The following is a 17,070-nucleotide window of genomic DNA, read 5'->3' on the forward strand; positions in this document are numbered from 1 at the left end:
CTCCCCGAGTTAAAATGCCCAGAAATAGCGCTTGCAAGGTGTCCCCTCCGCGTGCCAATAGTTCATAATGCGTGTCCCCCCGCCCCGAGAGGGCTTTGGGGTGGTCTTGTGCCCCCGGTGGCCGCAGGCTGGTCGCACCCCATGTCCCGGACACCGGGGAGGACGAGACCCCACGCTGGAGGGTGACCCCCGGCAGGCGTTGGGGAGCAGAGGGACCCAGCCAGTGGCTCTGGGCCGTGTCGGAGAGAGCCGCCGGCTCAGAGACACCCGCAGAAGCCCCCCCAGGATGGGAACGGGCAAGGTGGCTGCCCTGGGAGTCGGTGCTGATGGAAATAGCGCTGCCGCAGTGGCGAACACATGGCTGCGGAGCGGTGCCCGCAGCGCGGCTCCTCCACCCGGCCGCGTTCCGGGGACAGCGAAGGGCCCTGGGGTGTGCGGGGCCCTCGGGGTCCCCACGGCCCCGCTGCCGAGCGGCTCGGGGGCCCTGCCGTGGCCTGAGGCATCCTCCCCGCCGCCTCCTTCACGACCTCAGAAACTTCTCCGGGTTATCTCGTCGCGATACGCCGTCCCTTAACACGATAATCTCGAGAGTGTGAACTGTATGCGTACTGCATATGTGTATTTTGACTGTGCTTGTTTTATTGGTTTATTTTTATAATGAGTTTGTATTCCTGAAATCAACACTAAATTCTCTTTTCTGACAGGTGTCGTTTATTTCTCTTCCTTATCTCCATAGTAATGTGCTTTGTTGTGACCAAGTCCTTCCTGCTGACCTGCTGTTTGCCCATCTTTCTAATGGGCATGAGGTACTACTTCAGTAGAAAAGTTATCCTGCACTATCTCGATTGTGCGCTGCACACGGACATGTCCGATATTGAGCAATATTACATGAAACCGCCAGGTGAGTACGAATTCCCTGAGGGAGCTTTCCTTCCCCCAGCCTGCTGGGGAACATGGCTGCTCCCTGCTGCTGGCGCCTTTTCCTCCTGTCAGCAGCACTGAGCAAGCTCAAAAGTCGCTAGAATGCAGCTCTTTAGCCACACCAGGCACAAAGCCATCTCTGGTTTTGGTTTGGTTTGGGGTTTTGGGGGGTTTTTTTGCCGATTTTAGTTTTTTTAATTATTTTTTTCATTGCCCCCCTCCCCCAAGTGCCTAGTCATCCCAGACAGCCTCTGCCCACCCCTCGAGTGCAGCGCTGCTGGGTCCCACAGGCACCCCGGGGACCAGGGTGAGGGTGCCTGGGGACACTGAGGCTGGAGGATGCGGGTTTTTCGCTGCAGCCTGGGTTCACCCCAGCCCTTACATCTTGAGCTTGGTGTTTCTTTGCTCCATGCATTTGGTATTGGCTCTGACAGCAGGAGGAGAGGGAGATGAAAGGCCTTTTAGCCCAAATGCTCAGAGGAGCCCATTTTAGCTATTGAGCCCATTTTCCCATGTCATTCAAGAACATTCCTTAATGCAGGTGTTTTGGAGGAGGCATGGATCAGGTATGTAAAGGGCTGCTGCCACATAAGCTTGCCCTAATATGGGTTTATCCCTTTGTTACATATATGCATATAATTAAAAATACAACATCTAATGAGAATATTATCTTGTTAAGCTGTAAAAGATAACTTATGTAATAAAAAAAAAAGTCTCTTTAGATCTTGTCAGGTGCTAGTTCCCTTTTTGTAGGCACGCATCCATATTGAGGGCAAGAGCAGGGGGGGATCCCTGGGCAGTCAGTTGGGGTTTGAGGTTTGGCTTTAGTGGTCGCAGAGTGCTAGTGATGAGCTGGAAAAGCAAGGTGAGGACGTTGTCCTACCTTAGTAACATCTTCATGGGGTACCTGCCCTCTTCTTGGGTACCTACTGTGTTGTTTTCCCACCTGACCGTGTTTTTGCTGTATCATTTGCTGTATCATTCCTGTTCCCCAGGTGTGACAAACCTCTCCCTGGGCACTTCTAGAAAACTGCTAAGAACTACAATAGCCACAAACCTTCCCTCACTTCTAATATGCAATGTTACATTTTGCTAAAATGTTGCTCCTCTTACAAAAATCATTAACTAGCTTTTTTTAGCTTTCTCTTCCCATCACAGTGCATATATTATACAGACCGTGTCCCATCTTACACACAAGGTGTGTTTCGTTTAGGGGGCTTGTTTTTGTAAAAATTAAGTGATGTGTGACTTGTATTTAAAAAGCTTAATCTTCATGAAAGGCGATGTCACAGAAATAAAAGGGTTCATAACAAAACATTTCTGCACCTCAGTAGTGAGGCCCAGCAAAGTATTATGCTGGAGAAAACATCAGAAGATTCCAGTAGAATAAGAACGTGTAATATGGAATTAATAGGTGTTTGAGCTGCTTAGCTTCTTAATGCTCAGGACTTGCGTGGTCACAATTTAGAGGGATCACTGGATCACTGCCTGTATTCATAACACTATCAGACACAAAAAATAAAGGAAAGGGAGACTCAAAGTAATGCCCTCGATTTGTTTAGGGTCTGTAATGTGATTTGCTTCAGCTGTGTTGCCAACATGTCTTTGAAATGTTAACATTGCTTTTATTTGGTACCTGAAAGACTTAATTGCAATTTTAGAGCAAGTGTGTGGGCTTGAATTTTGACAGAATTTAATCATGTAATTAGGCTTCTACCATGCCATAAAAAGCAGATTTATGGGATTGTTGGTGCTTGTTAAAGGTTCTTGATAATAGTGGTGTTGGATAAAGGGACCAGAGAGGCTTTGGGGTCTGGGGAAGGAGAAGGGTGTCTGTGCGTTGGAACCAGCACCATCTGTGTGCCAGGAATCCGTGTGGTGCTATTTGGTGTAGCTATGAACAAGGTGTGAATACAGTGGTTTGCTCCTGTTTCCTCCAAAAATGCAGCTGGTGGATTTTTTTTCCTATAGGACAGCAGTATAAACACAGTCATCCTAGAAAATCCCAGAGTTTTGTGCACTTTGAAGGCTGGCTGGCTGAAAACCCAAGGAAGGCAGCAATGTGCCGCACTGGCATTGCCTGTCCCACCCAAAGGACAAAACAATGGCAATAAAACAAATTCAAGCCCCAAGTTTGTCTTTTATTTGCTTACTTTACAAATTAGCACCCAGGCAGAAATTATTGCAGTGGGGATGAGAAGGGCTCGTTGTATTGCTGCATCTGAGGTATTTCTGAGAGCTTTCTCAGTGAGGTGTTAAGAGAAGAGCTGGTCACAGCAAGAGTAATGGGATGTGGGGACAGGGTCCCAGAGAGGCTGAAGATGGCCAGAGCTTGACGATACAAGTTAAATCCAACCTGATATAACTGTAGCTTGACCTGGGAGTACAACCAGGCAACTTCCTGCTCCTTCTTTAGAGAATCTATGTTTTCCTCCTTGAATTTTTTTTTCTCAACATGGAAAAAAGAGGAAGGGAGCATTTTTGTGGTAGGGTTATGAATTTCTGTTTTTCAGGGTGATGAATACAAACGTAGAACTGAGACATGGTCTTAAGGTCTTGGATAAAGATGTTGGTTGCGGCTTTGCTGAGGTTTTTGCCCTTGGAATCTAGGATACCCAGGCAGAAAAACCTGTTGTTTGCGGCCACCTTTGCATGATGCTTTGGGCTGGGGCACTGTTGTAGAGAGTATCTACAGCAAATAGCCTCTGGTAAGGCAGGCATCTACAGTGAGGGGATATTTTAACTATTAAAATGGATCATTCTTGGTGGTATTGTGGAAGCACCCACAAAACATGTGGGTCAGTTTTATAACCAAGCCAAAAGGACCCAGTTTGCAGTGGGATACCGTGAGCACCCAGGTTAATGATTAGTGTTGAACAATTCCACAAGTTGCACCATATTAGGGTTTTACTTCTGCAGGTTTTTTTAACCTCTTGCCTCCAAGTTAGTTATTGTTTGAATTTTCCTCTGCTGGGTTTTGTATGAACTGAAAAATATGTGCTGACAGTGATTTTGCAGAAGTGCACTAGCCAAAATTTAAATCTTTGTTTTCTCTTGCCCTCCTACACTTATACCAAGGGTCTGGCAGGACATTTGGGCCAGTGTTTAGCTTGGAGCTTGTACACAGTGGTGTGACTTGAAATTGCTTTCAATGTGAAAGGAATTGTTTGTGTTGAATGCATGCTGGAGTCTTAAAACAGAACGCTGAATGGTTCAAACACCTTCCTGAGCTCTTTTTAAACTCACATTTTTCATTTTAAAATAGCACTTATTGGAATTTACCTTTCTTTTTTTTTTTCCTTCTTCAAGGGCTATGAAAAAAGACTACTGGAATGGTGAAAAATAAAGGAATTGGATAATGGGCTTAATTGTCAACCAGAGTAACAAGCTCTAGTAAACAAAAAAACCCCCAAACAATAACAACAAAGAAACCACCACCACCAAAAAAAAAAAAAAAAACCAACCAAAACTAACCAAAAGAAAAAAAAAGGAATTAATTTTAAATAGAGCCCTGCCTTTTGCATTTATCCAGACAAAAAAGATGAGCACAGCTGGAGCATCTTTTATGGTCTGATGATTTTGATGACTAATCAATTTTACAGTGTCTCTTTAAGCTTCTGTCCCAGTTGGTTGTGTTGTATGTTTTTTTGCACTGGTTGGTGTGTTAGAGAGATTCTTGTGAGGCTGAGGTCTCAGCTGAAAAGCTTATGGAAACCAAGGCTCCTTGTGTCCGATGTAAAACTGCTGCTCCCCAAAGTGACTGCAGCTGGGGCTTTGGCTGACAAATTTCCAGGTCTCTCTGTGGGCTGTTTGAAGAGTTATTGCTGGCAGGGTTTGCTGAGGGGTGCGTGTACCTGACCTGGTGGTGGTGGCAGCTGGCCTTTGTCAGGGATTTGGGTACTGGTGACAAGCTTGGTGGCTGCATTGCAGTGCCCAGTGCTGGGTGGACAGACAGCACAGATGGGTAGCCTGGAGAGCTGAAGCCACAGCGCCTGGTGGGGTGTTGAGGGCATCTGCCTGGTGTGATGCAGCAGCTGAAGCTGGGGTGCTGCTGCAGGAGGTGTGGGTCACATCAGCCATGCCAGCCGAGGGCTGTGGCTTTCGGCAGCGGCTGCACAGCTCCGGCTCTCTCTCTGTGCGTGAGCAGCCATCTCTGGTTCCCTCATGCAGGGTGTTTTGCTCTCCTGCCTCCATCCAGGGTGAGCAAGGCCTTGCTGTCCTGCTGCCCTTTGTCCCCTGTGTGGTGCAAGTGGAGAGCCTGCACAGATATCCTGACCTTCCTGGGGACAGAGTCCTGAGGAAGAGGAGCTGCAGGGGGATGGCTCATTAGGGTTCAGTTTCTGAACAGTTTCTGCTGCTTCTGGGTGGCACATTCCTCAGCTGAGCTCAAAGAGGGGATGTCCTGCCCTTCTCGGCAGAGGTTCTGGGATCGTGTCCCTCTGCCAGAAGGACACCATTGAGGTGGGTCCGGAGCTGGGTTGTGAGGAGGTAAGATCCTCTTTGCTGCCTCTGCCTTTTGAGGTGCACCTGCAGTGAGGTGTTTGGGTATTGCTTGGACAACAAGCAAGTATTTGTGTCTTGCATCAGATCGTTTGGCAGTGGGTTTTTTCCCCTCTGGCATGATGTTTGCAAAGTGAATGGCTGGTTGTGAGTCGTGTGGCTCCTGTTACCTCTGCTCTGTAAGTGCTGAGCCTTGGGAAGGCTCAGAGGTGAGCACCAGTTACTTTTGGGGTGCAGGGAAAACATAGGGTCTGCCTTGGGAGGATATCCTCAGCCCCGGAGCTGCGGTAGCTCTGCCGTGCCTAAACCCTTCCAAAGATGCAGGGAGAGAGAGTGGGCGGGGGTATTTCTCCCAACTGAGCCCCCGGGCAGAGAGGCAGCCACAGAGCCCAGTTCTTCTACATTCTGGGTAATGCTGAAGCTGCTAGATAAGCAGGAGTGAAGCTGCCGAATGATAACATTGTTTGGAAAGAATAGAACAGCTCTTGCTTTGCAAAGAACGGCTCAGTTACCTGACTCCGGAGAAGGCTCAGGGCTGCTGCTTCCCAGTGGAGGAATGTGTTTTTGGAGAGCCCTGCCCCACTCCTGGTGCCCAAGAGGCAGCTGGAATCTGAAGCATCCCTATCTGCAGCATTTCTTGCTGGATTATGCAGCGCCCTGACCTCATGTATCTGCCAAACCTCTGAGCTGCCTGTCCTGTATTGGGATTTTCATACTTAGCTTTCCCACACTGCATTGTAGAGTGGTGAGGAGTTCTGTGTGAGGCTGGGAAACCCACGGGAGAGGCTGTGTCCTTATCTTCTCCTGGGTGTTTCCCAGCTCTGCTTCCTATCACTGCTGGGAACTGAAGTTAGGTCTCCTTAGGCAGAGGTCTGTCCTGTTAGCATATCACTGCTGGCATCTCTCTGCAGTTCCATGAGAGTGCTTCCAGGGATGCAACCTCCATAGCAGAGAGATCCTGTAAGATTAGGATTACAGACTTCTCATATACTTTATAGTGAGAAGTATTTCCAAAGCTGACTTGCAAGTGGGACAGTCAGGGGTTCTTCAGCTCAGCAATTTCTACTGTTGCTTTTGGATTTCTACAACTTAGCAGCATGGAATTGCCTGGTTTGGCATCTCTTGTCTCCAGTGCAAAGTTTTTTGGGAAGCAAGATGGAAAATAACTCACGTTTCCAAATGTTAAGGATGTGCTTTGTCCAGCATTTGTAATGGACTGAAATATTTTAGTGTTATTTGAATAATGTAAAATGTCTTTAGAGTTGGGTTCCCTCCCAAAACCCACCTCCTCTAACACTGGCACTCCATCACTCGTGGCTGCCTCATTTTGCGGTGCTGGAGCCTTGGCTTTTCCATCTGGAGGCACCTCGTCCTGCAGGCGTGGGGCATGGGCTCAGTGAGGAAGGCAAAGTGATGCTGGCACCAGATCCTTCCCCCTTCACCTGAATTCCCAGAGATGACCAAGGACTGTCCTGCTCCCAGCAGCAAGCACAATGCAGAACCTCAGCCCAGTGCTGCAGCCCTGCTGATAAGAGCTGGGGTAGATTGGGATGTGACACAACTTGGGTCCCTTGCAGTGCTAAGCCACTTGGGCCAGCTCTGCTCACCCCATTGGAGGGCCTGCAGGGTCTTTCTACCTCACAAAAAATATCTATATATTTATATATTTTTTCCCACTTTAAGGGGGCTCAGGTAGTACAGAGTAGAAGCACGATGCTCTTGGCAAAGGGCCCACATAGGAAAACTGGAGTTGTCTGATGAGGGAAGCAGTCTGTGGATTCAGGGCTGTGTCATCTACAGCCAGTGGAATAAACGTGTTTATGGGCAAGCTGCTGCAGCCTCTCCCCCCCTCCCTTCTATTTATTTATCACAGGAGCAGGAACATATGCAACAAACCCATTACTCAATGTGCATATCCATAACATAAAAATAGCTCTCCCTTCAGATCCACCAAGTTTGGCACAGTCCCATGTCAAAATTAGATGAAAATAGATTTTATAGTAAATTTTGCAGAGTAATATGACCTTTTTTTTCCTCCATCATGCATTAAAGAATTCTCTCTAAAAGTAGCCAGTCCGTCATGGACATGACCATCACTTAATGCAGTGATGTTCAAGCTGTAGCCATGACTGGGTGCATGTGATTCTACTGAATGTAAGCTCGACCTGCAGGTGTTTAAAATCCTCAGTACATGCCAGTGCTGGTCATTAATCTTCAGTACAAGAGGTAACCAGTTGTGTAAATTGAACATCAGTAGTTTTTTTAGGCACAGTTGACTTCTCAAGACCAGCAAACAAGCCACACTGAGACTGAGGAACATGGAGGAGGCAGGGACATCAGGTGTTCTGGGGCTTTTTCCTAGCTTTGAGTAATTTTTTTAATGTTTTCTCCTGTGTTAAATGTTTTCTGGCATGGTTGTATGCAGTTTATCAAGACTGTTAGTGAATAAACCAAAATGGGTTCTGACTCCAGAATTTTGTTCACAAGTTTAAATGAAAAGTTATTAGTCTTATAAAGAGTTTTTTCTTTCTCCTGCTTTTTTGGGAATGGCCAAGATTTGAAACAATTGTCCAAAAGTTTGTTTCAGGTTAAGATTTGATAACAGCCTAAATTTAGGGTCTGTGTTGGTTATCTGACTAGTGGCAGGAGTTTTGAAGGAGTTTACAAAGTTTTGAGCCTGTCTTAACACTGATTTTTGGATGTAGGAACATGAACTGAAGAATCTTATTCTCACATTTATATTTGTTTGTTATATTCAGCCTCTTAGGATTACCCAAGAGAGTGGTTGTGTTGTTGCCTGTCAATGTGCACCACCATTGGTTTTAATACTTTAGAAATTGCCAGTGGGATTGCTCTCTACTTGAAGACCTCTAAATATATTGAAAAAAACTCTGGTTTTGCATAAAAGTCTAAATGCATGGCTGGATTTTTCTAGAAGGCAAACCGTTCAAAATCTCCCGGAATTTCAGGATGGATTTCTGAAATTCTTTTTGTAGGCTTAGATCTTGATTCAGGCAGGTTATATTTAACTTCTCAGGATGGGAATGACTTTTGGGGGTGGCCATGAGCCCCTCGAGGTCTCTGGGAGCTCACAGCATTGTTTACTGGTGTATTGCAGAGTGCATGGTTTTATTTTGGTAATGCAGTGCTGGAGATCTGTTACAAATAATCGCATACTTGATGTTACTCCCTTCCAAGCTACAGCAAAAAGAAAGACCTAGAGTGTTTTGCTGGTATCTGGTTCTGTGATGAGCTGAGAGATGTATGAGCCTTTGTTGTTACTTTCTGTATCAGCAAAACAGAGAGCTTCAAAGTGTATTTTTAGATTTTCTTTTTCACTTTTATTTTTTTCCATTCTGTAGAAAGCTGAGGCATCGTTTTGTTATGCTGACAGGTGGCTAATGAAAGGAGTCTTAAAGAAAATCCAAAGATAGCAGCATGTCTTACCTAGTTTCTACTGACAGATTTATTCCTTGTAACCAAATAATAGGGTTGGGGTTTTGTTGTTGTTGTTGTTTTGTGTTTTGGTAAGGGGGGTACATGGAATCACCAAGAAGCCTCATGCATTTTATTAAGGATTCATCAATAATTAGTTCATAGTGATCTGGTCAGAGCCAGTACAAGCTGTGGTATGTTACAGATGGCTTTGAGCCATTCTTTTAAGTCATCTATTGACCTGTTGGACCCCAGCAATCAATTAACAATTTATGACAGCATGTACAGTATCATTCATTATCTCCTATAACTGTTTGAAGAGTGTTTCTTTCAAAAAGAAAAACTTATATTTCTGCAGGATAATTCTAAAATGTAGACCTGTGATTCCCAGGGCTTAGTGCCAAGCTGGGCTTCTGCTTTAAAGTGGGCTTCTGGGAGTGAAAGGAGAAATTTCAAAATTGGTAATGGGAAGCATGTATTACAGTTGTATTTTTAAGTGGCTACATGAGATATTGTTATTTGAAATAGGATTTGCAACAGTGTAAATGTTAATGGAATAATACAAGGTTTTAGTCCCACCACAGCTTGTCCTGTTTGAAATTGCAACTAGCAAGTAATATTTGTCACTTAAAATTCGCCTGTTGTTTGTAGGAATTATCCAAGTGGCAAAACTGAAAACCAGAGGTTTTGTGAGAAAATGATTTTTCAGTTCAGGAACTGGAAAGGAAAAGGAAGGATAGTTTTGGTCCAAACTAAGCTGATTTACTATTCCCTCTCTGTTTTTTCACTTTGATGAAGGGAGGATCTGTGTTTAGTGGGGGGTGTAATGCTTTTTTCGACCCAGAACGAAATGGTTGGCTGTTACAGCTTTCCTTAAGAAGCACAGGTCAGATACAAGTACACAGCAAATATTGAGCATGACAGAGCCATGATGGTTCAGTGTTTGTTACTCCTCAGGCAGGTCCCACTTTGCATGGCACTATTAAATCTACACTGACTCAGTGCTGGGATTTCAGGCATCCCAGCCCTATTTGAATTACATACTTCAGTATTTTGTACTGGTGTAGTAGTTGAAGAAGTGGTGTTGAGGGGTCCATCTCTGAAGTCCTGGCTGCTGGGGCATCCATCTCCTGTGATCCTTAGAGGACTGAGCTGTGTGCCTGTGTCCTGGCCAGCAGTGCTGGGGGCTGAGCTCTGTGCAGGGTTTGTGCCAGCCTGCCTTTCGTCTGCCTTTCATTTTGCACCTTTGGTGAATTCAGGACAAATGTGTAAATTGTTTTGCATTGACAAAAACCTGCATTTTTAACTAAGCTGCTTACCTAGATTTACCCTCAATCACTAGTAATTGCTAAACAAGCTGCTCCCACTCTCCCTTGCCAGGGTGCTCAAATCCTGACTTGGAAACCAGCATCAGCAGAGCAAGTTTATTTGCTTTTTACAGTTGTAACTCTTGGGCTCTGTGCTAGTGCTGCTTATTGAAATGGGGGTTTCTGGACCAGCTGTCTGGTTGTGAGTACACCTTATATTCAACAGTACACCTTATATTCAACATTCACTTCAACAGCTATCAGATAATCAGTAGTGATTCCTTGAGGTTTTTTTTTTTTTTTTTTCCATTTTTGCCCTTCTTCCATTCCCTAGCACAGCAGTTCTGTATCCCACATTTCCAGTCTTGGGTCAAACTGCAATACTTGAATTCCTTTGAGGTCTCCTCAGCTCTCTTGTCCATCCCTGTGTTGAATTCTCCAGTGATTCTTGGTCTGGTCTACTTCTTACTTCACTCATCACTTCTGGCATTTCCCATCGGTGGTGATCCCCTACCCAGGATCCCTCCCTCTGCATCTCTGATTTTCCCCTTCCTTCCATCAAACTTTTCAATTTATGTGCCTATACCTAGTTTCATTGTATATGTATTTTCTTCTCTTCTTTGTTTGTCTGGATATTTAACATGGTGAGTGCAAGGGGTTTTTTGGGTTTGGTTTGTGTTTTTTTTTTGTTTTTTTTTTTTTGGTAGGAGACTGGGAATAACAGAGAAGAGAAGATAAATAGAAGTCAGCAGTATGAGGACATTGTGTCTGCTAAGCTGAAAACAGTGCATCAGTGCTCAAACCCACATGTCACTGGTGGGGGGAGAACATTTTACCTAAAGGCAAATGAACTGCCAGCAACATTTCTTACACCTTCTTTGGAGCATCTGACCCACATCACTTCCAGATGTATCCACTGATCTTTCCCCTTTGACTTTTCTTACAAACCTTATTCTTCCCATTTTAACAAGATACATAAAATAGTTATTGCAGTCAGAGTGCTCAAGAAAAAAAAACCTAAACCCAGCCACTTCATCTTCTGAGGTTGGGTTTTCGGGTTTTTTTTTCTTTTTTTGGAGGTGCCAAATCTGTTCATCCTCCCTGGATTTAGATAACAGCATCAGAAACACTGTATAACACCTCTAGTGGGAATCCAGGGAAGACCTAAATCTGTAGTCTTCCAATTTAAAATAATGTTAAATAGTAGAACTGCAAAGAGAAGCTTTTGAAAACAGCCTGGTTTGGAGCACCTGCCATTTCCAAGTGCTAATCCAGATGATGGTTAGTGAGAGGCAGAGCAATGAAAGCAGGGCAGATACCTGGCTGCCGCCTGCTGAACAGCAGTGAGCATCCTGGTAAAGTCCTCCGTGGTGGAATTACCTTGTTAGCAGTGGAATTTGTTGAAAAAGAGAGAAAGCAAGGAGGGAAGAAGTTATTGTACAATAGGGATGCTAATGAGAGATTTATTATTTTTTTTTAATCCAAACTGCTTAGAAGGGGTATTTGTAAAACACATTTTCAAGCTTTTGCTGCTTGTAAAGTCAATTGGATTCACTTAATGGCTCTGAAAATCTACATCTGGTGGGGTTTCAGAAGCTGTCAGTGTTCAGAGGATAACATCAAGCTGTGCCTCTCGGACAGTGATTTTTGTTTGGGAATAAGCCATCATCGGGTTTTACGGGGCTTTTTTTGAGCCATCAGTAGTCTGAAAAACATCAAAGCATCTGCAAGGATTCTTGAGAAGTGGGAACATTTTTCATGGATAACTCAAATAGCTAAAGAGGATTTCAGTGAAATTTAAAAAATAAATCTTCACATAACCTCCACCTTAACTGAGACTGAACTCTTGGGACAGTTTGGCTTAAAGATTCAGTGGAGCATTTGCTTTAACTTAATCATGGGCTTAAATCCCTTGTCTCTTACTGGGATTTTAGCATATGCTTAGGGGCAGTATAGGTCCAAGTGCTCTTTGGATAGTTACAGGAGACTTGTGACATAAATGGTGGTAAACCTTGGCTTTGTTGTATGTGCTATCAGCTGCCTGCAAGATGAGTTTATGATGTTTTAGGCAATACTGGTGCATTGGAAAAAGGACTTGTAGTTGTGAATGTACTCTTGGATGTATTCATTCTGCCCTGCCATTGTGTATGGGGGTTTAGTGTTGTCTTTGTAGATGAGGCAATCCAGATCTTCAAAATACTGCAGTTCTAGCCAGTCTTGTGTGGATTTGCATCTCTTCTGCCTAAGGTTGCTGTAGTGCTGTTCCTATTTGTAAGTTGATCTCATTTCCACAGGTCCTTTGTGAATGAGGTGCCTCAGGCTGAGGGTGCAGGCATGAAAGTGTCTTCTTTCACTAGCCCTGAGCAGCCTGCTCTTCATTTGTCATGTGTCTTCCAGATGGAATGAGACATGGCCTGTTACCTGCTCACTCCAGTCATTTATTTCACAGATGTCTTTCAAATCCCCAGCTCTTGTGACTGGTATTGAGGCCGGGGCTCACATGAATGTGGGGTGTAAGAAGATGATAGATGGTTATCACAGGAGATCTGGATTAGGCTTTTGTAGGGACTTTTTTGTCCTGATTGTTCTGGCATGGTAGTCTGAATGAGTGGCAAAGGTTTCTTTTTTGATTTTAGAGCTGTAGAGATTTACACATGTATTTTTCATTTATCCACATGTCCATTGTCTGTGCCCAGCCTGACAGATGTTTGTGTATTTATGGATGTGGAATTTTCTCTCACTGCCACGTTAAATAAATGTGCTAGTTTGACTCTGGACTAGTAGTGCTCAGTAGAATTATACCCAAGGCACATTGGCTTTGATGTGCTAAGAGAGTGATGTAGAAAAATGTTGGCTTTCACAAGAGTGAAATCCTGATGTGTGCTTTTTCTGCACTGTGGCAGGGCTCTGGCTTCACATGGGGCATTGCCACTGGTTTGCTGAGAGTTAAAGCTTGAAGCAATGTGTGGTGATGAAGGCTCCAGCTGCTTGGGGGGATTCTTTCTGGGGTCTGCACCCTGCTCTATTGAAAGACATTCCTTCCTATGGCAGGAGATTGGAGCCAGATGATTTTTAAGGTCCCTTCCAACCCAAATCATTGTAGGATTCAATCACTTGTGGCAGAAGGAGGTGAAGTCCTGAGGCAGTGTCTGCCCTCCTTGCTGTGTAAGGCTCCAGCAGAATGGGAGTGGGGGAGCCCTCTTCCTTGGCATACACAGTGGGACACAGTGGAGCAACCTCACCCCAGGGCTTTGTTTGGCTGAGTTAGGGATAAATATAGCAGCCTCCCAGGGGTTGCATGTTCACAGTAAAGCTGGAGAAGTAAGAGGGCTGCAGGCCAGAAAGGTGTTCAGTTACAGTGGGAGCTGTGGTGGGATGGCCGTGGGGAAGGTGGTACCTGGAGGATGGTAGGCTGCCTTCACAGGCTTGCTGGAAAAAGGCCTGTGTTTATTTTCAAGGAGAGCACTCATTGCAGTCATGTCCCCGGCAGTCCTGGCTGTCCCAGTTGCCTCAGGAGGGCTGAGAACCCTCAGACACCATCTCACAAGAGCTCAGCATGTTCCAAAACCAGGCTTTACAAGCACAGTGGGATGAGAAAGCAGTGGTACCCCTGTCTGCTGGTTCTGCCTGGTCATGGAAGTCACCACCCACCTGGCTGAGGGTTGGGCTGAAGATGTGGGAAGGTGCAGATACCAGGAGGTGCCTGCAGCTACCAATAGGTCAGATCCAGCTCCAGCAGGACTGGGGGACACCTTAGGGTGTGGTGGGGAAAGGGCCTCCTTCCCTGCTCTTCCCAAATGGGATGGGCTGATTGTTGTGTTGTAGGGAGAGAGTCATTGCCCTAGGAAGCCCTCCAGTGCTGGAAGTGTGATGGTACTAAAAGCACGTCAAGAATACTCAGAATGTGTGCTTTCAGAGAGGTTTGCTAATTATTTATTCATTTATTTATATGGGTCAGGAGTTGGATTTGCCACAAAGGGTAATATTAGTCCTGTTGCTACCTCTAGCCTTGGATGTCAGAGGTACATCAGACCCTGTTCCATGGGAAAGGTTCCATCTTTCTTGGCATGCTGCAGATAGAAATTGTTTTTTCTCCATCACTTTCCATGATACGTTGAGCATCTCTGCAGAGGCAATGTGCTGCCTTGATGGGAGTGGGGCAGAAATTCTGGGGTTGGTTGTCCCAAGCCTAGTTCTCCTTACAAGTTTCTTTATCTTTCCCAGTTTCCCTGTTAGTCAAGTACTCCTTCCCCAGAGATTCTGGGAATAGATTTGCCCAGGTGTTTGGGGGGCTCATGCAGGTCAGACAGGGTTGGTCCAGTGTGAAATGCTCAAATGAGTGCCCTTGGTGAGCAGCTGGGAAGGACAGAGGTAGTGAGCCAGCCTCACTCCTCACCTCTTGATCTCTTCCGTGTCCATTGTAATGGATTTTAGGGGCTCATCTTGGTGTAGCAGGTGGTTACAGGGTGGGTTTGTCCCAGCTGGTGATAACTGATGTCCTTATTGGATGCCTGTGCTCTGAGAAGGTATGTGTGCAGCACCATTTCAAGGTGTTGTGCTAGAAATTTGGAATATTTATTGCTTGCAGTAGACTTAAGGAGATCAAGCCATCTACTGCCTTACTTCAGCCCATATTTTTTACCAAATCTGTGCCCTGAACCTTTTCTTTTTTCCTGATGTCTTCCTCAATATTGAGTAATGAATTCTTCACTGTAGTTTCAGAGAGACTATTACTCCTTGTGATTACTGATTCGCTCCTATAGATTATGAAAAGCTAGAGGTCAGGGAGGTTTGATTCATTGTGTTAGCAACAAGATAGGGTTCTTGTGAAACCAGGCATGTGCAGAAGGAAAGGCTTTGAGTGCAGCCGAGCCATATTTATTGTTGGTGTTAGGAAAGTATCCTGGTAGCTTCTCTTTGCTGTTCAGGGTTTGCTGAAGTGGGACTCCCTGTCTGTCAGTTCCAAGTTTGTCCCAGGAAGGATAGCAGAGGAGCTGCCCTGGGGTCTGAGACTTTTCTGGTCAGTGTTTGCACCACAAATATTGCCTTGTCATTGTCGTTCCTCAGCTGCTGTGGTAGGAAAGTCCTCATTTAGAGACTCATGAGGGCAGCAAGAACACGATAAGAGAGCTAGCACCACGCTCAGAAGCACTGAAACATGCTGTGCAGCATGTTTTGGTTGAATATATGCACCTGTTCCTTGACTTGGTCTACTGTGGTTTCTTTTGCTGGGTGGGTTTTTTGTTTGGTTTTTGTCTGTCACTTCTAAAATATGTAAATATTCTTAGTCGCTCCCATTTTTACCTTTTAGGGGAGGCACCTCCCAGCCTTGTTTTTGAGTCTGATTTAAAGAGTTTGCATGCACAGATGAGTTATTCTGTCCTGATGCATCGTTATGCCATATACTAAGTTTGAACTTACATCTTGGCTGCAGTTCATCCTACCTACGTTGCTCCTGACTGAAAGCAGTTGTTCACAGTGAGTTCTGTAGGCTTTAGTTGTGATCTTTTACAGAAGAGGGGTTCTCCTGAAGAGTGACTCATCTCAAAGGTTGTTGACCTCACAGCATCATAAACCCCCCTGGAAGTCTTTGTAGAGCTCAGAATTATGTTTGTTATTTCATCTTAAGTAAATTAACCGTAATTTCTCTCTGTGTTGTGAAGTATTTGGTGCAATACCTATGTAGATACAGGCACTTCTGTTGAATAAAGGGAGTCTTGGTTAAATTTAGACCAGACAAGTAGTGATGGATGGTGAAAATCAGATTGATTCTGTCCATTTTCCCTGTTTGATTTATGGCTTGGCCAACTGCTAAGCTAAAGAAAGCCATTCAATGGTTATTGCTGAGTCCCTTTTTACAGTACAGCATATAAAGTAAAAGTCAGCCACAAGTAACGTATTCTAGAACATCCAATAATTGTAGATTTTCCAGTTTGTTCAATGTTTGGAAGTGAAAATTGCTGCAAGGCAAATTCAGTACCTTTTGAAAGCAATAAAGCCATGTAGTGAAAGATTGATGTAGAAGATGGAGCCCAAGCCTTAACGATGTCCTTTTAAGGAGCTGGCTCAAAACACAACCAGCAGCACATTTGATCTTGTAAACTAATTTCGCTAACAAGGAGCTGATTGTTACATCAGTCTTTTGGAGCTGGCACCACCCGGGCTAGCAAAGCAGGCAGAAGAGCTTAATTTCTTTTTTGCTTGAAACTTCTAGCTAAAAACCAGTCTAAATTCTAGAACATAGGTTTACTTAAGGTCTGACTTGGCAGTTGATCAGCTTAGTGTGTATTTTGCATGCATAAGTAGCATCTACCCTGAAAAGTTTAAATACTTTTTTCCTGGTTTTGTCCATTTGTGCAGACCAGACCATTCTGCTGAGCCAGCTCCATTGCGCCGGGACTCATCATCCAGTCAGCCCTGAGGACAATGCCCGGCCAAAATCACATATCCCAGTCTTTATCCGCTCCTTTAAGCTGTTTAATTCTTTGCTTATCGATAACAATTGCTCACACGCCAAAACCACAGACGCTGCCTTGTTTCTCAATCTGTGCTTTCCCCCTGATAACCCAGCAGCAAGTTGCTACCTGCAAAAATCTGTGGGTTTTTTCTCCTTTCTCTGTGTTGTGTCCTTCTTTTCAGCAGCAGAGAGCAGAGCGATGGACCAGGCTAAATCTGTCCAGATAACCAGGCTACTTCTAATCCCCCACAACTGCTTCTGCAGCTTTTTCTTCAACAGTTGTTATATGTTGGCTTTATTATGGTCTTTGATTTTCAAGGTGCAGCATGGCCAGCAAAAAGAGCCTGATAGAAGATTTTAAAGTCCTGCTGTTACACTTCTTAATATAGCACCCTCTGAAATGTGCTGGAAGGGCTGTCTTTATCCCATCTGCGGCATTGCCTGGATTTC

At 44.9% G+C, this 17,070-nt stretch overlaps 1 protein-coding gene across 1 annotated transcript in view; it reads left to right on the plus strand.

The window, feature by feature from the left end:
• NAT8L (N-acetyltransferase 8 like) overlaps positions 1 to 17,070 on the plus strand; it is a 29,258-nt gene that overhangs the window by 1,026 nt on the left and 11,162 nt on the right. The window contains exon 2 of the mRNA XM_066317373.1: positions 737 to 901. Within this exon, the coding sequence (XP_066173470.1) occupies positions 737 to 901 (165 nt within the window). The remainder of the gene's footprint in view (positions 1 to 736; positions 902 to 17,070) is intronic.

Source organism: Sylvia atricapilla, chromosome 4, assembly GCF_009819655.1.
Source record: "Sylvia atricapilla isolate bSylAtr1 chromosome 4, bSylAtr1.pri, whole genome shotgun sequence".
Lineage (NCBI taxonomy): Eukaryota > Metazoa > Chordata > Aves > Passeriformes > Sylviidae > Sylvia > Sylvia atricapilla.